The sequence below is a fragment of the Gossypium arboreum genome, chromosome 12 (assembly GCF_025698485.1).
Source record: "Gossypium arboreum isolate Shixiya-1 chromosome 12, ASM2569848v2, whole genome shotgun sequence".
NCBI lineage: Eukaryota > Viridiplantae > Streptophyta > Magnoliopsida > Malvales > Malvaceae > Gossypium > Gossypium arboreum.
In genome coordinates, this window is record NC_069081.1 from 113,787,166 (window position 1) to 113,806,857 (window position 19,692).

The following is a 19,692-nucleotide window of genomic DNA, read 5'->3' on the forward strand; positions in this document are numbered from 1 at the left end:
ACATAAAAGTTACACTTAACATTATAGTCGTTATCACTTAAGGTTTGCTAATTAAGGAAAAATGTCCAACGAGAGAAATCAAATTATTAAATATTCTTTTTTGTCAAGTCTAATTGCTAACTTTAATTCCGCACTATGTACTAAACTTACAAAAATTATATTATCCTAAAATCTTGAAATCGATTTTTATATAATGTTAAAGATTTAATTTATATAATATTTAAATTTTAAAGATTTTACATCTTCTTGTGTTCATGCCACACAAAAAATATGGTAATCAATTCATTTCCATAAAAAGAAATTATACTTTTAGAGTTTTTTTTTTCATTAGAAGCAAACATTTGGATGTAGAAATGTTTGTTTTTTCTTTTTTAACTTCGAATGTATAAATGTTGTAACTGAATTAGAAAAAACGCCTCAATTAGACATGTATGCATGAATTTCAATATCAATTAGTTAAAATGTGAATACAATAACATTAGACATGCAATTTTCTTTTTTGCCATTATGAATTCATTCAATTACTTTTAAAACACCACTTGTTACACGTAAGACAAAGCAAATACCTGTCACAATATCCAACGGACACCGGAAGACCAAAGCAGTCACCTCAACACCCACTACAAATTAAACAGTATAAGGATGAATAGATGGTAGTCCATCACCTCTCAAAACCTTCATTAAAGAGAATGGAGGTGCACGCACCAAATCTCCCATTCTCATCCTCTTTTGAGCTTGACCAGCAGTCCAATCTGACGCTTTATTAGCTTCTCTCTTGACTTTTTCTAAACAAAATCTCTTCCAGCTTTCTACCATGATCCTCAATAGATTGAACAAAAGGTAGCAACTTCCAATTTGTACTCCCACCAGCCCCTTTAATCTCTTTACACACTATATCAGAGTCAGTTTCCACAATGACTTTTGTTCATCTGCTCCTTAACTGCCCACTTCCCCCCCCCCCCCATAACTGCAATTGCTTCAGCTTCCTCAGCCGAATCAACATCAATCTTCTTGGCCACGCCTGCAATCAGTTCTGCTCTATCATTTCTCATTACCACTCCTATAGCAGCTCCACTCGTGCAAGAGAAAGCACCATCATTATTCATTATTAAATGTTACTATATTCTTCTTTTTGGTACGTAAATGTTATTATATTCATTATTTACTTAGGTAGTGTTCTTTTCTTCTTAAATAATTTTATTAGAAAAAATTAATTAGTTTCTTTCATTTATTAAATTACTAAAATTAATAAAATATTTGCTTCCAAAATATGAAAGGAAATCAAATCTAGAATGTAAGTTATTATCTTTGTTATGGAATTATTGCTTTAACGTCCATTAATTTAGTTATGATGGCTGTCATTATGATTACCACCGATTTATTCCTATGATAGAATAGAATGCAAGAAATTTGTTATCTGTGGCTTAAAAATCCAAACATGAAGTATTAAGGACAAATAGAACATCATAAGCATAGACATTCAACAGAAGTGCAAAATAAGAAATATTTGAATACACAACATGATCATCTCATATGTATGAACCCTGAAAAAGAGGAAAACAAGTAGATGGTAGCATTAAACTTTTATTCACCCAAGGAATCCAAATTCCAAGACCGGAGGATTCCAGTTTATTGATAAGCAAAACAATTGAGCTTCTATCATGGAGTTTTTTAATTACTTCATGCCCATCCAAGCACTCCCAGTTTCAGCTTCCAAGCTCTCAACCAACCCTGCAAAAGGAAAAGACAATTAAAAAAAGGGAATTGATGTATAAAAAAAAGATAATTTTTCCACTTCATAAGAAGGTTTTACGTACTTGGAACAATCGACATTTGGTGAAATGGCGACGGGCAAAGTGATTCCACAATTAGAAGGAAGAGCCTGAGCTAATTGGTTATTGGGTTTAATATTCTTAGACGCTGATTTGATGCATTCACAAGCAGCCTTCTTGTCGGCAGATGACGCGGCGGCGGATGCCAGAGCGGAGGCTCCCGCACAACAAGCGGACGGTGGTTTTCCGCTCCCCTTCGTAAGATAGTTCACGCAAGGCCTCAGGTCCTTTATCACAACACTGCACGAAATGGCAGCGTTGGAAGCTGGGGCAATCAACAGCAGAAGCATAATAACACCCAGAGCTGAGATTTTGATTCTCGAACCCATCATTGTTCTTCTGTAAAAAAGAAACCTTTGGCTTTAATCAATGACTGCTACTTCTGATTTACCTGCATTTATAGGAAGCTTTGAAGGGCTATACTCATCGATCCAAGAAAATGAGTGAAAATATTTTAAGCTAATTGTTTCTTACACCCAAGTAAGTAGGTGTGTGCTTGATGAAAGTTTTAAGTAAACCAAAGAAGCCTCGCCATGTCGGTTCATGCAGCCCTATACGAAATAAGCAACCAGCATTAGGATTTTAGCTTCTTCTTTTTCTTAACAAAAAGGGTTTCGTGAATTGATAAAAAATTTATCAATTATTTACGATTTAATTAAGTAGAATTGATGTTTTAATAACCAAATCAATTGAAAGCTTTGTGAAATTAGCTTTTATATATTTTATGGTGAAGTGTGTGTTTGGTTAAGATTTAAGAATTCAAAGCTGGTGGAATTTGTACATTAATTCAAAGACAGGAAGATTACTTGCATTACACGACTACAACATATTGAAAATCTATGGCTAAAGTTTTGCCATGAATGAACATCTTAACCAAACTGCATATTAAATATATATAATACTAAAACTACCACCATACAAGTATATGTATTTATATTAATGACTCACTAACAATAAAAATAATTTATCATTATTCATAAATTTTGTGAATTAAAAAATATAAATTCAAAGAGTTTTCTCCATGTTTAGAATATGATAGAGCACAATTTGAAATATTTTTAGAAAAAGAAACAAAAACTCTTTATAAATAATGTTTATCTTTATCAAATTTTTATATAACAACATTTAAAATAAAATTTACATATTTATTCTTAATTCATTTTGTGAAAAGTTTATTGAAAATATTCTCAAAAGTTTTAAAATACTCAAAATTTGTTTAATAAAAATATTTGATATATTTCAAACATTTTAAGTATTTTTGAAAAAAGTATTTTAATAGTTAAATATCGGCCGTAGTTATTTCTAGAGGCTAAAATATCGATGCATATTTTTTAGGTGTCGATACTACACTATTCTAGACTATTTTAAAGACAATTTTCACATTCACAACTAAATGAAGTGAAAATATATATTTACTTTTTTCATATTTCTCTTGTAATTTTTTTTATACAAGCCTTATTCATTTTTCTTAAGAGCTTACACTTTATAAACAATCACTTGAGGTGTTATTTGTTTATATAATTTTTTCATTCTAAATTAAGAGGTTATTAGTTATCGAAGAGGTTTTTAAGTCTTAAAAAATAGTGTCTTGAATAGATAAGAATTATAAAGATTGTACATTGGTAAAGGTGACAATTCAAAGTTGTGAAGAGAATTTTTCTTTTTTAAGAAACAAAGGGATGAACAGAAATCTTTTAATAAGTAAAGTTAATAATAAATTGCAGATAAAATTGTAAAAATATGTCAAAATTTTCTTTTTCTTCTTTTAGAAATGAATTTTAAATTTTAATTCATATCCTTGTAGTTTTGAACTAACAAACAATATTTCATAAGCAGACGTGATATTTTTGAGCTAACAAACAATATTTACCAAGTAAACAAAGGAAAGAAGAAAAAAAATTGACTTTGCCAATAGAATGTCCTTTGAACATTTTTTAGCACAAAAATATTCTCAACAATATCTTCTAATAGTATTTTTAAAAATGATAAATTAATTTTTGGATAAATTGTACCGTTAGTCATTAAACTACGAATAAGTATTCGTTTTGGTCACTTCATTTAAAAAGTTATAATTTGATCACTAAATTATTCGAAGGTTTTCATTTAGGTCATTGAACTATGCAAAAGTTTTTATTTAAGGTACTAAGCTGTTAATTTTTTTTAAAGTTCCGCCAGCAAGCTCCAAGTGATAATTCGACGATCGAAACAGTGGATCAGTACCTATCAACAAGTAAAAGAACATATCTTAGATCCAAGTCAATCTGACGATCAGTGTCGGATATCGGAGAAAAAAATTGTTTGAATTTTGATTCGCAGATTCTTAATGTCCAAGGTTATTTCATGAAAAAAACTGAACTGTAGAAGAAAAGGGGAAAGAGAGCTTTCAATCGGTGCAGGCAACGCAAACATGAAAAGCCATATAGCATCGATTTTAACAATCCAGTGACTTAAATGAAAAGTTTTGAATAGTTTGATGATTAAATTGTAACTTTTTTAGTTAAGTGACCAAAACAAAAACTTACCAATAATTTAGTGATTAATGTTATAGTTTACCCTAAACTTTTTAAAATAAATAATTTTTTTATAAATGAAAAATTATTATTTTTAGACTTAAAAATTAAACAAGTTTTAGAAGTTTAAAAACTCCACTATGTGACAATGATGTTATATTTATGGTCTTAAAACTGTCATTTTAAGTCATTAACAACTGCTTTTCAAAATAAAGGCTAATGCGCGCCATCACTTTGTCAAAAGCCTCGCATTCTCTTCTTCGCTACTATCTCATCCATGTTCGTTCCCAACCCATTTTCTCAACCCATTTCCTCTATGTTCGTTCCTTTGAATCTCAATCCATTTTTTTAAATACTCATCACTCAAAACTCACGTTCAATGATTCACAACTCCTCACTTTGCTATCCAATCATCGTCTCTCGGAAGCTCGTAACCTGCTCGACAGAATGCCCCAAAGAAGCAACCATGGCCGCGTTATTCACTTAACTTCTCTTATCTCGAAGTTCTCAAGAATTGGTTTTGTTAATGAAGCCAAAGCGCTGTTTGAAATTATGCCTGAGAGGAATATTGTTAGTTATAATGCTATGTTGTCGAGTTTTATAAACTATGGGAGGATTGGTGAAGCAAGAATGCTTTTTGACGAAATGCCCGAGAGGAATGTGGTTTCGTGGACTTCGATGTTATGTGGGTTGCTGGAAAGTGGTAGAGTTCTTGAGGGAAAGAGATTTTTTGGTAGTATGCCTGAAAAGAATGTTGTGTCGTGGAATTCTATGATAGGTGGGCTGATTAAGAACGGGGATTTGGACGAGGCAAGGTTGATTTTTGATGCAATGCCGGTCCGTAACATAATTTCATCAAACACTATGATTTATGGGTATGCTGAGAACTGTAGGATGAAAGAAGCTAGAGATTTGTTTGAGGTAATGGAGGATAGAAATGTGGTTACTTGGACTAGTATGATAGCAGGTTATTGCAGAGCTGGTGAAGTGAATGAAGGGTATTGTTTGTTTTGTAGAATGCCTGAGAGGAATATTGTTTCTTGGACTGCCATGATTGGAGGGTTTACTTGGAATGGTTTCTATGAAGAAGCCTTGTTGCTCTTTCTTGAAATGACTAACTATGAAATAAGACCAAATACTGAGACTTTTGTATCACTTGCTTATGCTTGTGCTGGAATGGGATTTCCCTGTCTTGGAAAGCAGTTACATGCTCAAGTAATTGTTGCTGGATTGGAGTATGATGATTATGATGGCAGGTTATCTAGGAGCCTCATTCAGATGTATTCAATATTTGGTATCACGGACTTTGCATATTATATATTTAACAAGAACTTGAATAACTCTTCAGTTCAATCTTGTAATGCTATGATCACCGGCTATGTTCGCACTGGACAGTTGGAAAAGGCTCAATATGTGTTTGATATATCACCTATTAGAGATAAGATCTCGTGGACTTCAATGATTGATGGTTATTTAAGCATTGGTCAAGTTTTTCAAGCTAGTAATTTATTTAACAACATGCCAGAAAAGGATGCAGTTGCATGGACAACAATGATTTCAGGCTATGTCCAAAATGAACTTTTTATAGAAGCTACCGCTTTATTTTTGGAGATGCGGGCGCAAGGTGTTTTCCCTTTGAATGCTACATATTCTGTTCTTCTTGGAGCTTCTGGAGCAACCGCAAATCTTGATATGGGGAGACAAATCCATTGCATGCTTGAGAAAACACGATATGAATTTGATTTGATTCTTGAGAATTCCCTTATCTCCATGTATGCCAAATGTGGGTTAATAGATGATGCATATAACATATTCTCAACTATGGTGTCTCGGGATCTGATTTCATGGAATTCAATGATCATGGGATTTTCTCATCATGGACTAGCAAATGAAACTCTAAGGGTTTTTGAAGCGATGCTGGAATCTGGATGTCACCCAAATTCTATTACCTTTTTGGGTATTCTATCGGCATGTAGTCATGTAGGCCTTATCAGTAAAGCATTGGAATTATTTAAATCAATGAGTGATATTTATCGAGTTGAACCTGGTTTAGAGCATTATGTTAGTATAGTCAATCTGTTGGGCAGAGCAGGGAGAGTAAAGGAAGCAGAAGAGTTTGTCAGGAGTCTACCTTTTGAACCAGATCGTGCTATTTTGGGGGCATTACTCGGCGTATGTGGGCTCAGTGAGACAGGTGCTGAGATCGCTAAACATGCTGCCAGGAAACTGCTTGAGCTGGATCCAATGAATGCACCTGCCCACGTGGTTCTCTGCAATATATATGCAGCAAGAGGTCTGCACATAGCAGAGCAGAAATTGAGAAAAGAAATGGGATTGAAAGGAGTAAGAAAAGCCCCTGGGTGTAGTTGGATACAGCTGAATGGGAGAGTTCATGTGTTCAAGTCTGGAGATAAACTTCATCAACAAGCAGATGAAGTTTTCTTACTTTTATTTGGGATTTCTGACAAATCATGCAAAAGTATTTCACCCAGGCTTTGATGTTGTTTGATAGGATGATGGAAAAAGGCAATATTAGACCTAACAATGCTTCTCTTGTTAGTACCTTCACAACATGTGCGGAACATAAAATTAAAGGTCTTTTCCTTGATTTTATGGATAGTGCTGTTTTCTACAATGACTGCTTCAAGAAATTTAAATCTTTATTAAGAAACATAAAATTTCATTAGTCAAAGATTACATAAGAATTTTACTTGCTAAAATTTGTCACTCCTTCCTTGACACAAAATAATAAAATATATATTGTAACCAATTAAACATAATGAAAGAACATATTTGAGGAAACCTAGAAACTTATTCTTTTAGGTGTGTTGCTAAAACAAAGAAATGAATGACTCTGGTGCAGATATCTAGATATCAATTTGTACTCCTGTGTCATATGTCTCTCCAGCTTTCCAATTTTCTGGTATGTTGTTAACAGGAACAATCCAAGATTCATCTCCGTCCTCTCCGCTCAATAACATCCTTAAAGACAATGGACCACTTGGTGGTGAAGTGGTTGTCCATACTGCTCCATAACTCCTATCCAAGAGCTTGCACACAAAGTTTTGGGTCTGCAGATATTAGGAGTACCTGATTTTGTAAGTATTTTCTTCACGGAAATTTATGGTCTGAAAGAGCATATTACCTCACATAGCTGCACAGCTGTGATATCCTTATCCCCTTGTTGATACCATAGGACAAATGCTAAATAGTAAGGGTAGTTGCTGTTCTCATCTATCTTGATAGTAATATTTTTGTTGGGGTAGCTGCATGAAACACTGAATAAACAGAGCGGAGGAATGAGTAAGAGATCCATGATTTTGTATATATGATACACTTCTAGATTATTGAGAGTAAGGTGGATTAAAAGGGGAAAAATGACATGCTCCTCAATATAGTGATGTCTTACCGCCTATATTCAATGTCAACAACTCCAAGGGCTAATAGAGATGCAGCTGCATCTTTTGTCTGAGCCATCCTACCAAAGGCTCGTCTGCTCAGGATAAAGTCAGTATTGGGACCTGAGCCTTGATCGGTTATAACCACGGTCACACCTTTGTCTGAGCAATAGTGGCTGTTGGTGCACCTCACCTATTATAGCAATAACGGAAGAGCAGGTTAGATACTATTTAAGCATGTGAAAGGATATCTATGTTATGTTTCATGACATATCAAGGCAAGCCTTTCTTTAATACCTGGTAGCAATCACCACAGCCTACACCATTACGGTAGAGATCAGATGCTGCTGATACATCTCCACCATTTATTGTTGCTCCAAAAGAACCAAAACCGCATGCACCCACTGCAATTCAGTAAAGAAAATAAATGAGCATGTATGTTTGTATTATGCACGAGCACAACACAAGTACACATTCCTTGCATTCTCTTACCATCTGTTCCATGTTCATCAGAGTTTGGGTAGTAAGCTGCTCGCGAATGGATGAAAGTCGTTGCCTCTGTTGTCAGAAGCAAAGTTGTTAAAAGGATCAGAAGGGATGGAAGAGAGAGAGCCATAGAGGATTCAATGAACAAAGATTACAATAAAAGCAAAGAAGACAAGGTGGTAGTGCATGGAACAAAGGGGTCTGCAGGCTGGTATTTATAGTGAAGCAAGCAACCAAAATATCCTAGTTTGGCAAGCCTTGTCAACTTTGACATTCTTTAAATTATTATATTAAGTGGAATTCTGTTAGGATTTTATTTCATCTATCTTTGTACTTGTTTTGTTATTATTTGAAAACATCCCTCTGACTTCTCAAACTCTAAAGAACTTTTCCTTCCCTGAATGAAATTTCTTACAAGCATTTAGACAATAGTGTCATACAGGTGGACTATATTATGGTGTGAAAGATGCTAGTATATACATGTACATGTACATGTACATGTACATAGTCATAAACATATATCATATTAATCAAAGTTCTCCCGAACCGTCATTTGTAATGAAGATTATTTTTAGCTTTTAATCGTCAAATGATACCCTAATATTCTCATTCACATCAAAGGAAATATTATATATAAAACCAATGTGCACATTTTGTTTGATTCTCTAAACATTTTCTAATTTGTACATGCAAAGCTTATTTGACCATGACAGCAGGTTATTTATCTTATTGACCTTTACTTACCTAACAAAAGAAATAGGGGGCTGAAAGTTGAAAAGATGACTTCAATTACTTTGAATGAGACTATAGGATGGAGGAGAGTTTGGTGCTTTTCCATAGTTTAAGAATCGTAGCTATTTTAGCCATTATTTTATTTCATGGGGTTCTCATTGGCTAATGACCACATGGTTTGTGATTTCTTGAAGGAGGGTGGAAGATGTAAAGCAAACACCCCCATCTCTCTACGTTTTGTCTCCCAGCGTGTTGCTAAAACTATGAAGGGTTGTCTTCAAAAGAAGGTAAAAGAAATAATATATTGTTTATATAATATAAAAAGAACTATGGCATATATGTATATAATATGCTTAGAAAACACACCACTAAAGTTTATTCATGATTTTTTATTAGTCTTTGTAAATCCTTTATCAAACCTTTAATCTTGTAAGAGATTGTAAATATTTGGATTCGATTTAAGAATGATTACACTAACTAGTTAAATAGAGGTTAAGGTTTGGATTGGTAGCTGGACTGAAATTTAATAAAAGGTATATTATAATATATAACTTGTTTTCATAGGAAGGAATTTAAGCCAAGCTGGAAATTGAAAGTGTGATGAGAGAAGGGAGGAAGAAATGATGCTGACACAGCACGCCAACATAGACCCAACGTGAAGATATCCATTGAACCCCCACCCACATCAGCTGTGACATGTAATCCATTTTGTTAAAAAAAAAAAAAATCCTTAGTATAAATAAGCAAGTTGTAACATATATTGCTGTTGCCTGTCATACATCATTCAATTGAAAGCTAAAACCTTATAGGTCAGTCCAACAAGCTTATGTAAGGGTTTCTTTAATCATATCCTAAATGTACTTTATGACTAATGTTTGTAAAACGACACTGCAATACGCTATGTTATGCTCAAATCAGTCCAACATTACATTATTTACCATAAAGTATATTATAAGCATTAATTTGGTGGAAAGTTTTTTAATGATCCCAAGCCTTGTTTATTTTATGTGTTGTGTGTAAATAATAGTAGCATGAAAAGTAAATAGAATATATTATCTCCCACTTGCAGGTTCGAAATTAGTGTCTTTAATTAATATACTTTTCTCTTCTTTCTTTTTCTACTAATTTATTTGGATTTGGAAGGAAACAGATTTCAGCTTTTGCATATAGTGAAAAGAATAGAGTTAAAGCCTTCTGCAAATAGTTCACTGCACAAATATATAGATGTATACAGACATGCATGCATGCATGCATGCATGATGTTGAGGTATATATGTTATTTCTTTGGTTCTTCCACGTTAATTATTTGTATATTTATAAAAGAATACAATGATATAACTAAAAGACAAAAAAGTTTAGTAGAGGAAAAACTAAAGTAATTGTACTTGTATTTTATTTGATCGAAAGTTCAATTTATTTTATATGGAAAATGTACAAAAGTCTTGTACAGACAAAGGTTAAAAAATCACAGACTCAATTATAAAGAACAAAGAAAATGGTTGAGCACCTTAATTCTGTACCGGACTAAGCACCAAAAGGCAGGAAATGTAAAACTTTATAACAGAAGAAAAGAGCTTCCATTGCTTGAATTACTCCTACACCCCAACAATTAATCTAAGCTAAACATAATCCCCACAATTTTTTTGTCCTTTTCTCTCATTTAGTCTAAAACTTACATTTCTCATCCCTTAAATTGCCAATATGTTTAATTGCTAGTTTGTGGTTTTGTATGTAAGTTCCCAAAATGATCTAATGTGCATTTTCTAGGAAACCAAACATTAGAACAAAATGTTTTCCTCACAATATCAACACAAGTTCTAAGACCAACGGCTGTCAGACGAAAATAGTCAAAATTTTTTAAAATTCAACTTAGCAAACAAGAATTATTTAAGGTCAATTACAAGGGAATTTCAGGAAAAAAGACAAGATGAATTCAATTTTTTTTTATATATTTTCTTTTCCCTTCGAATTATATGCGAAATTAAGAAAAGCCCATCCAAATCCAATCCGTACAAAACAAAAATCAATTCAACTGTGCAGGGCCCGGTCTTAATGTTGGCTAAAGCCCAAACCTATGGACTTTTTAAGCCTCACCTTGTCAAAATTATAAAAAGAAACTACTTAAAATTTTGCTATACTGACTTAATTCACCTTCAACCCTTTTCTTCTTACAATTTTATTGGTTTCTTAATACAATAAAATGTGAGAGGACGTACCCAATTTGGATTCCTCATACTTTTCCATCTAAGTTCATCACAAGTAGTAGTATTCAATCATTTCTTATTCATAAAATAAATTAATTCTAAATTTTTTAATTAATAAATCTCAACTTTATATATGAATCTTAATTCAATCTATATTTTAATACATAAACTTGATTTACTATAATTATATAAATAAAATTTTAATTGTGATTCAAATTTGAATCAACTGCATACATCAATTTATTTTTATATTAAATAAATATAATTATTTATGTATATAATATATAAACATAAAATAATGTTTTATTGGTATTTATTTTAAAATTTTATGAAAATTAGATAAATCAAAATTTTATGAATAAGATTGTATATTAAACAAATATTATGTGTAATTTTGAGATTTATTTTCTATTATTTTATTAAACAAAATTATATGTTCATAAAATATAAAATAATTTTTTAATGGAAGTAAAAAGAGTAAAATAAGCAGAAACGTGTTAAAAAGTGAAACAAAAAGTAATACTTATAAATAAATAATAATAAATATACATATAATATTGATGTGTGGCACGTGGCAAATATATATTGATGTGTGTGGTGGGCAGCCCTCAGCTAAGTGGCGAGCTGGTTGGTTTGATTTTGAGGATCCCAAATTTCCAGGAAAGTTCAAAACTAATAGGTGGTGCCGAGTTGCTCATTCAAATGTGACTTTTCCATCTATTCTAACTAAAAGTGAAGAACCCGAACCCGAACCTGAACCTGAACCTGAACCCGGTGCTCTTTCCAAATACCGAAAACACCTTCCCACTCCTTATTTTTTTCCCCTTGCCCATTTCTCGATTCCTTGGTACATTCCCTTCCTCAAATTTTCGTCTTTATATATTCATCACCACCTTCACTTCGATCTCCAATTCTAAACCCATCTCTTCCAAAAACCTGATTCCCCCCCCCCAACTATAACAATGACGGCTGGTGAAATTTCTCTTCAGAGGTATGCAAATTCTGTTTCCTTCTTTCTTCTCTTGTTTGTGTACTTTCATTCGATATATATATATTGGATTTGAGATGGGTTGTTTTCAGTTTCTCGTTTTAACATTGATCCAACGTAGTAATCTGGGTTCTTGTTGTTCTTTTTATTAGGCCGAAAATGATCTTTGTTTTTATTTGATTGTATGTTCTACTATTCTGGTCATTTTAAATCTGACGTTTCACTACCCTGAGGTCAAGATCTCTTTTCTCATATTTTAATTTTTTTTAATGTGTTTGTGATTGTTTACATATGCATGCATTTTCAATAAGGTTGTCTTAATTTTGTTACTTTTTTGAAATGCAGCAATAAATCTATTCCTGATCTTGCTCCTTTGGAAGCAGTATTATTTGATGTTGATGGAACTTTATGTGACTCGGATCCTATCCACCACCAAGCCTTCCAAGAAATGCTCCTAGAGGTGTTTGTTTTTTTCTGTAAAGCATAGTTTTCTAAACAATTTCAAGCATGCTCTCTGCCTGAATTGGACTTTTACAAACCTGAGAATTGTTTGGGTTACTTTTAGTAATTCCTATTGTGTTATAACAGATTGGTTTCAACAATGGAGTTCCAATTGATGAAGAATTCTTTATCAAAAACATTGCTGGGAGGCACAATGACGATATTGCTGCTACTCTCTTCCCTGATGATTTACCGAGAGGCGAAAAGTTCTTGGAAGATAAGGAAGCCATGTTTCGGAGGTAAAATGCATTTGCTTCTTCTGCGACAGTATTCAAGTTTTCCAGTTTGCCACGTAGCATTAGTAGTGTTAATACTTTGTGTGGATGAACAGGTTGGCCTCAGACAACTTGCCACCTATAAACGGATTATATAAACTAACGAAATGGATTGAAGATCATGGGTTGAAGAAAGCTGCTGTTACTAATGCTCCAAGACCTAATGCTGAACTCATGATCTCAAAACTTGGGCTCAAGGATTTCTTTGATGTTGTTATTGTTGGAAGCGAGTGTGAGCATGCCAAACCATACCCAGACCCTTACTTGAAGGCACTTGAACTACTCAAGGTGTCAAAGGATCACACATTTATATGTGAGGTATGCGTTCAGTTTCCCAACTATGTTTCAGTATAAAAAAACTAGCAAATACGAACTCAGAATTTGAAAACTTGCTCTGTTTTTTTCATCGTCCAGGACTCTGCATCAGGGATAAGAGCAGGAGTTGCAGCTGGAATGCCTGTTGTGGGGTTGACAACCAGAAATCCTGAAAATGTACTTATGGAAGCCAATCCTACTATGCTTGTAAAGGATTATGAGGATCCGAAGTTATGGTCGGCCTTAGAGGAGCTTGATAAGAAGGGAGATTCTTTGAAAACAGCAGCTTGAGCGTGAATTCGAAAGCAATTTAGGAGCAAGAACTTTATTTGGTTAATAATTTTGCCCCACATGTACCCAAATTAGATTTGATGAACTATATACATCGATTACTTCCGTTGCCTATGTTCATTTCATTACTGCAATAGTATGTATTTTTTACTCGTTCATTCTTTAACACCGTACTTTCAGGAAAAGGACTAAAATTTCAGATTCACTATGGAGATACTATTTACTTAACATTTCTACAAAAGGATTTAGAACGATGACTCTGGTTTAAGAAAACAGTAACCAAGCATAGACCAATCTTTTAGAAATGTTTAGGTTTGGCTGGGTGAAAAGAAGCTGCACAAGAAAATGCAACAAACGAAAGCTGAAAATTCAAGAACTTAAACCTTCTCCAGCATCTCCCTTGTTTTTTAGCTGTGATGCAAACGGTTTCTTAGCAGGCAGTCGGGTGAGTTTCATCTGGCCCACAAGACTGAATCAATCTCATCCCTCGCAGATTTGTATAACTCAAGCCTCTTGACACATTGTTGCCTCCTTTCCATCAATGCAGGATCTTCATCCAGTAATTGTGCCAGCTGCTTGCCCTTCAAGAAAATAATGAAAACTAATCAACAACAGTTTGAATGGAACCCGTTCCAATCAAATTACTGAGCGGATGACACATGGATGTGTCGAAATGAATGTATGTGCATGTGACGGAAAATGAAGGAGTAAAGATTATTGGTACCTCCTTTTTGCCCAGTTGTATATAGAAGTGATCAAGCAATGAGTGTTTGGCCTCCCTCACTTGGCAATAAACCACAGCCTTAGGAATGGTATTTCTAAGCGTATCAGACACCATCCCCACATAAGAATAAACATTTGATCCTATTCTGCGGAAGTGACTTTCAGCATATCTATCAACAGATGAGGAAGTTGGGTTTCCACCTTTCTCCACTTCTTGGGGGAGCTTCCGAAAGAAATCCACTGTCAAGTATGATGACTCCATGTCCACCATCCGCAAAGTTGTCTTCTTACTATCTTCACGAAACCTCTCCAATGCTTCACTTGCAGCCGCTGCAATTTCAGCTTGGAGAGTTGGAAAGCGTTTCAACTCCTGTTGAACTCCGAAAGACGAAATTATGTTCATCCATTATTCCTAAAGTATCAGTATTTCGTCCAAGAAGCTGGTAAAGTTACAAACTCCTAACCTGAGTTTCTGCAATTGACCTTCTTACAAGCTCTTTTAAAAGAAAGTGAACCTGCAACGAAGATCACCAATCAATGCAGATGAATGATGTTTTAAAGAATGAAAATGCAAGAAATAATTAATATTTTTTTTAAATCCAGCAAACATCATTCCATGAACCCTTGGTAAAGAAAACACCTACAAGACTGCAACACCCTCTCCATTCTACACACCTTCAAGAAACAGTGGGCGCCCTATGCCAATTACAGAAAACTAGCTGAAATGGCAAGAAAATGGAACCTTGAAAACGGAACTTACAGCATCTACAGAAGCCTCTGCTGGGCCTCTGAAGTAATTAAGTGCACCATCAATGAGACGTCGATAACCTTGCTCAGGAGCAATTAAATGAGGTTGGTACCCATCTGCCTCTGAGACCACTTTCCTTATGTTTTGCAGTGACAAATGACGGTCAAATGGAAGCTTCCTTAAAGCAGCTGGCAGCTGATGGTCAAAAACTCCATAAATGCGATCTCCACCTGGCCGCCTAGAGAAAGATTGGAAACAGAATGATAAAGAATCATGATTGTATCATTTTATATCTTTAATTTGTGCTGCAATTTCTTCACCAAATGAAGGTGAAGAGAAAGGAGCTAAAATATAGTACCCGCCATCCAAATGCTCCTTGAATATTCGATCAAATGCTCGACATAACTCTAAGATGGTGTATAATTGGGCCTGATATATGATAGGAATAAAATAAAAATTGAAAAACAGAACCTATGGATATCCCGATATCAAGAAATAAAACAGCGGTTTAGAGACTCGTCACCCCAGCATCAACAGCAACAGATCTACCAAGATGGGACAACTCTGCTTCAAGTTCTTCTGTGCTTTTGTTAATTAAAGAAGTAATGCCAGGAAGGCGAGCTCGAATTACAGATTCCAAATGCTGACACCAAAGAAATGTTCTAATAAGTAAACATACATGCTACCATACAGAAATGCAAATAGATAGAAAACAAAACCTTTGAGAGAACTTTTGCAAGATATTCTGAGCCCATTTTGCTAGCTAAATGTCCATAATCAGGACTAGAGGCAAAGAACTCGCGCTCCTTCCGCCTAGAAGCAATCATGTCGACATTTTTTTTAATATCAGCTTGTGAACGGTTTACAATTCCAACCCAAGGGTGTTGAAGTGGATAAGCTCTTCCCTCAAGAACCTGCGTTAAAAAAAAGAAATATATAGTTAGGTTCTTCCCTCAAGAACATGTTTATCGGGTAAGGGGAAATAAGTAGTGTGTATGAATCCCAATTCCATGTTTAACTAACAAGAAATATATTTAGTTAGGTTTTATGCCACAGAAGATTCCCAGTCAGATCATGAACCCACTATTAGTGCATATTAGAAAAGGAAGAAAGCTTACATCTATTGCATTTGTTCCCTTGTCCATCAAATCAAGCTTGGTTAATACACCAAATGTCCTTTCACCTAGTACAGTTAACAATGACTTTGATAAATATATTCTTACAAGACTATCGAATTACACCGTAACCAGAGATAATAAGCAGAGAGATACCTGTTGGATCAACTTCTCTAGAGAGCTTTATAGCATCAGATGTCGCTATATCTTGATTAGCTGGAGTTATGGCCAGGATGATGCAGTTTGGCTGCAATCATTGGAGAATAGAAACCAATCATTTGAACCCCCAAGGGTCTAATAAATTGTATCTTAGATAGTATAAACTGATTAGATGGATTATCAAAAAGATACTTCTAGCAATTTGGCTAGGGGCCCAGAAAACATCAAATACAGTCACGAGGATGATTTATAGTTATAAATAATATTGCATTACTCTTCTAGCTGCCATCCAGCACAAATTGTGAAAGTGGAAGATTTCCATTACCTTCTCAACGTATGAGCGAACCATGCTTTCTATGTCTTGAACAATACTCTCAGGCTGTCCCTCTACCAAAAACAAAGACATCTATTACAGTATAATAAATGAAAAGAAAGAGGAATGGCTTTAGGACAAAACCAGGAATAAAGCAGGAGGTATACCTACGGCAACCTTAGTTAAACCAGGCAGATCTATTAATGTTAAGTTGACAACTGCAAAACCATAAACCAGAGTTGTCGGATAACAGAAAGCAATATTACAAATAGTACAAGGACACCATAGAATGAAACTAAGCATACTGCTTTGCAACTTCTGCAACAAAAATCAAATTCTAAATGCTGTTACCATTTGGTGAGTAGATACTGAGGTGAATCGGTACAGGAGAAATCTGTTTGGATTTCCCAGTCATTCTATCAGTTTCATCTTGGATTTCCTTCCGAACCATGGCTGCATTATGAAACAAGTAACCCAGACAAATCAACTCCAGCTGGATATTCTATTTTGAATCGCGACCAAGAAATGGATCATTAGCTCCTTACAAATACTTGCAAATAAGCAGTGATAGCAAGCACATGAAGGTAAGAAATCATTGTAATAAAGTTTCTAACAATAATAACCTACAACTTAAAGAACAAATTAATAGGTTGCCTGATAATTTGCATAACAAGAAACTGGCATAAAATCCGGAGAAAGGTGAACAAAATACGAAAGTCAATAATAAATAGGTTTGTAGAAGAAATTACTTACAGAAGTCAGTGAATTTTTTCTTGGGCAAGTGAAGGAACTCTCCATATTCTTGTAGCCCTCGTTCTGTTTTATGTAGCTGCAAAACTAGTGGTCTCCTCGTCACAATGCCTGAAATTTCAAAGGCAGACGTAAAAATATAGCCAGCATTTAGCTTTTTCTCTGCTTAGCAACAAAATCAAGGGAATTATGCAAAAAATTTTATTTATCCATCTCCCAAATGAAACAGAATGAAGCATGCCACACCAGTTTTGACTTAGTTTGACTTTTGTTTGAAGGATTAATTAGAAAAAAATTTAAATCAGTTTGACTTTAATTTGACTTTTTTTTAAAAATAAATTCCCGGTGTAGTAATCAATAACTTTAGAGACAAAATCGACGCACGTAACGTGGTTCGCCTTCCATTATTTTATCATTTAAGCTTTTCTTTTCGATTTTCTCAGCCGCCAAACAGAAGTCAAAACGGACTAACGGAGAATTCAACATACAAGAATAAAAAGAAAAAAAGAAAAAGAACCATAACCTGATCCCCTAGGAAGGAAGTCGCGTCCTACAATGCTCTCCAACACCGATGACTTTCCAGAACTCTACATTCACAGCAGATTAATACATCAACAGATAAGCACAGCAAAGCCACGACAAGTAATACGCAAGACACACTGAAAAGAAAGAGAGAGAACCTGGCCTCCGACGACGACAACAGAGGGAAGAGCTTCCCAAAGAGTAGGCAAATTAGTGTCGCCACCGTGATCACCGAGCACCGTACAAGCTCTCTGAATCCTATTCACCGTCACAATCAAGCTCTCCATTGTCGCCATTTCACCTCCTTCCTCTTCTTCTTGTTTGAAAACACTAACAGATGAAGAATTAGTATTGGATTTCGTTTTCGAACGGATAGAAATTGCTATAACGAACGAGATTGAGAGGAAACAGCAGAGGAAGAAAACGAGGAAGTGAAGTAGAAAAGCTATTTTCGCTTCTTCTTTTTTTTTTTTTTTGGAAAATAATTAATTTGGTTATTTTGGAGTGTGGAGTTCTTTGTGGGCCTAAGATGGTATGATGGGATATCGGTTGGAGAGTATATAAATGCGCCACGTAAGCAGATATTTATTTAATATTTATTGGTTTTATTTCAAGTATTGTTACCGTTTCAGGAATTTGTTGGTTTCTTCGGTTGTGGGAAGACGCCACCACGCCATTTGGATGGGTAACTGAAAAGAAGAAAAACGGAAGGTGGGCCTGCATTGTAATTTGAATAATTTTGAATTTTGGCGGACTTCTTATCCATTCCACCCTAAACTCTCATTGATTTGATTCAATACCTTACTCCTTAGTCGGTTTGTAAGAGCCCAAATGAATGAATTTGAATATTTTACCATCACATTTTCAAGAATGATTAAGGTGGGTTTTATTATAATAAGATTTTTAAAATTAACAGATGTGGTTAAAAATAAATAAAGAAATTGTAACTTTTCGATGATGAGTTCCTGTGATATTAAAATTTAAGAAATTATGTTAGTGATTTGAAACATGTTAAAAGTTATTATATATGTTATTTTTTAGAAATAAGTTTTTTCTTTAATGCTGGAATTGATTAAGAGATAAGTTCATGTTTCTTACTACAAACTTTACCTGTCATGATTATTATTTAATTGATTTTTTCTCTTCATTTTTATCCCACCGACTCTCACTATAATTAGATTTTTAAATAAATATCACTAACTTTCATACTAAAAAATATGAAAATTTATAATTTTATGTATAAATTTCATTATTTTTAGTGTGATTGAGCTTCAATAGTTAACAAAGTTGGTAATTTTATTACGAAGGATCAAGATAAGATAATAAAATTTAAAAGATCAATGTTAAAAATAAATTATTAAAAGATCTTAAATTGATTTTTTAGAGAAATAAAGCTATAATGTTTTTAGAGAAAAAAATTTCAAAACTAATTTAAAATAATGTCAAGTGTCTTTTTAATTTTTAATTATTATTTTATCATATCTTAAAAATAAATGACATCAAACTAAACTTTCTTGTAATTTTTTTACTCCAATGATAATGTATAAGATAATTTAAAATTTTTAAATTGAATGCTCAATATTACAGAGAATTTGTTGAAATTATCCCATCTAATCAAGATCCCTGTTTTCTCCATTTTGTTGTCAACCTACTTTTGAATCCTCAACGTACGTGTACAAAAAGACCAACAAAATAGCTTTAGTAGTTCCTTGTTAACTAAGGCCAAAGAGATTAATCATTCCATCCTTTCATCTACGTCTACAAATTAAAGATATTTTTTAAATGTATCTCCACTTAAAAAATCTTCGACAATACTAATCTAACTTACGA

At 33.9% G+C, this 19,692-nt stretch overlaps 5 protein-coding genes across 9 annotated transcripts; 2 read left to right on the forward strand and 3 right to left on the reverse strand.

Annotated features, from left to right (window-relative positions):
* Positions 1-1,409: 1,409 nt before the first annotated feature.
* LOC108478918 (non-specific lipid-transfer protein 8) lies at positions 1,410-2,515 on the reverse strand. 2 transcript variants are annotated; one of them, XM_053023457.1, is made up of 3 exons: positions 2,307-2,515; positions 1,818-2,223; positions 1,410-1,731 (listed from the first exon to the last, which is right to left on the reverse strand). In XM_053023457.1, exons 2-3 carry the CDS (start codon positions 2,162-2,164, stop codon positions 1,722-1,724), a joined length of 357 nt encoding a protein of 118 aa, XP_052879417.1. In that variant the 5' UTR covers positions 2,165-2,223; positions 2,307-2,515; the 3' UTR covers positions 1,410-1,721. The 2 variants fall into 2 exon arrangements, with proteins under 2 accessions (XP_052879417.1, XP_017636861.1); XM_017781372.2 differs by having other exon boundaries at positions 1,818-2,515.
* Positions 2,516-4,512: 1,997 nt separating this feature from the next.
* Positions 4,513-8,655, forward strand: LOC108477429 (pentatricopeptide repeat-containing protein At1g32415, mitochondrial). Its single transcript, XM_017779969.2, has 3 exons — positions 4,513-6,937; positions 7,281-7,440; positions 8,254-8,655. Exon 1 carries the CDS (start codon positions 4,562-4,564, stop codon positions 6,839-6,841), a length of 2,280 nt encoding a protein of 759 aa, XP_017635458.1. The 5' UTR covers positions 4,513-4,561; the 3' UTR covers positions 6,842-6,937; positions 7,281-7,440; positions 8,254-8,655.
* Positions 6,991-8,409, reverse strand: LOC108477430 (expansin-like B1). The gene is made up of 5 exons (XM_017779970.2): positions 8,233-8,409; positions 8,038-8,144; positions 7,752-7,933; positions 7,488-7,620; positions 6,991-7,413 (listed from the first exon to the last, which is right to left on the reverse strand). The coding sequence occupies exons 1-5, from the start codon at positions 8,354-8,356 to the stop codon at positions 7,210-7,212; spliced, it is 750 nt and encodes a 249-aa protein (XP_017635459.1). The 5' UTR covers positions 8,357-8,409; the 3' UTR covers positions 6,991-7,209.
* A 3,138-nt stretch (positions 8,656-11,793) lies between the features above and the next one.
* Positions 11,794-13,644, forward strand: LOC108479740 (haloacid dehalogenase-like hydrolase domain-containing protein Sgpp). 2 transcript variants are annotated; one of them, XM_017782502.2, is made up of 5 exons: positions 11,794-12,153; positions 12,496-12,610; positions 12,739-12,890; positions 12,983-13,244; positions 13,341-13,644. In XM_017782502.2, exons 1-5 carry the CDS (start codon positions 12,125-12,127, stop codon positions 13,530-13,532), a joined length of 750 nt encoding a protein of 249 aa, XP_017637991.1. In that variant the 5' UTR covers positions 11,794-12,124; the 3' UTR covers positions 13,533-13,644. The 2 variants fall into 2 exon arrangements, with proteins under 2 accessions (XP_017637991.1, XP_017637993.1); XM_017782504.2 differs by having other exon boundaries at positions 11,799-12,153; positions 12,534-12,610.
* A 62-nt stretch (positions 13,645-13,706) lies between these two features.
* LOC108479739 (phragmoplastin DRP1E-like) lies at positions 13,707-18,422 on the reverse strand. 3 transcript variants are annotated; one of them, XM_017782500.2, is made up of 15 exons: positions 18,021-18,422; positions 17,864-17,927; positions 17,344-17,451; positions 16,942-17,043; positions 16,758-16,808; positions 16,603-16,664; positions 16,275-16,365; positions 16,122-16,186; positions 15,723-15,917; positions 15,527-15,646; positions 15,362-15,432; positions 15,016-15,241; positions 14,720-14,770; positions 14,257-14,625; positions 13,707-14,113 (listed from the first exon to the last, which is right to left on the reverse strand). In XM_017782500.2, exons 1-15 carry the CDS (start codon positions 18,156-18,158, stop codon positions 13,985-13,987), a joined length of 1,842 nt encoding a protein of 613 aa, XP_017637989.1. In that variant the 5' UTR covers positions 18,159-18,422; the 3' UTR covers positions 13,707-13,984. The 3 variants fall into 3 exon arrangements, 2 of the variants coding, with proteins under 2 accessions (XP_017637989.1, XP_052878815.1); XR_008275880.1 differs by lacking the exon at positions 13,707-14,113 and having other exon boundaries at positions 14,552-14,625; positions 14,931-15,241; positions 18,021-18,421; XM_053022855.1 differs by lacking the exons at positions 13,707-14,113; positions 14,257-14,625 and having other exon boundaries at positions 14,703-14,770; positions 14,931-15,241; positions 18,021-18,421.
* Positions 18,423-19,692: the final 1,270 nt, after the last annotated feature.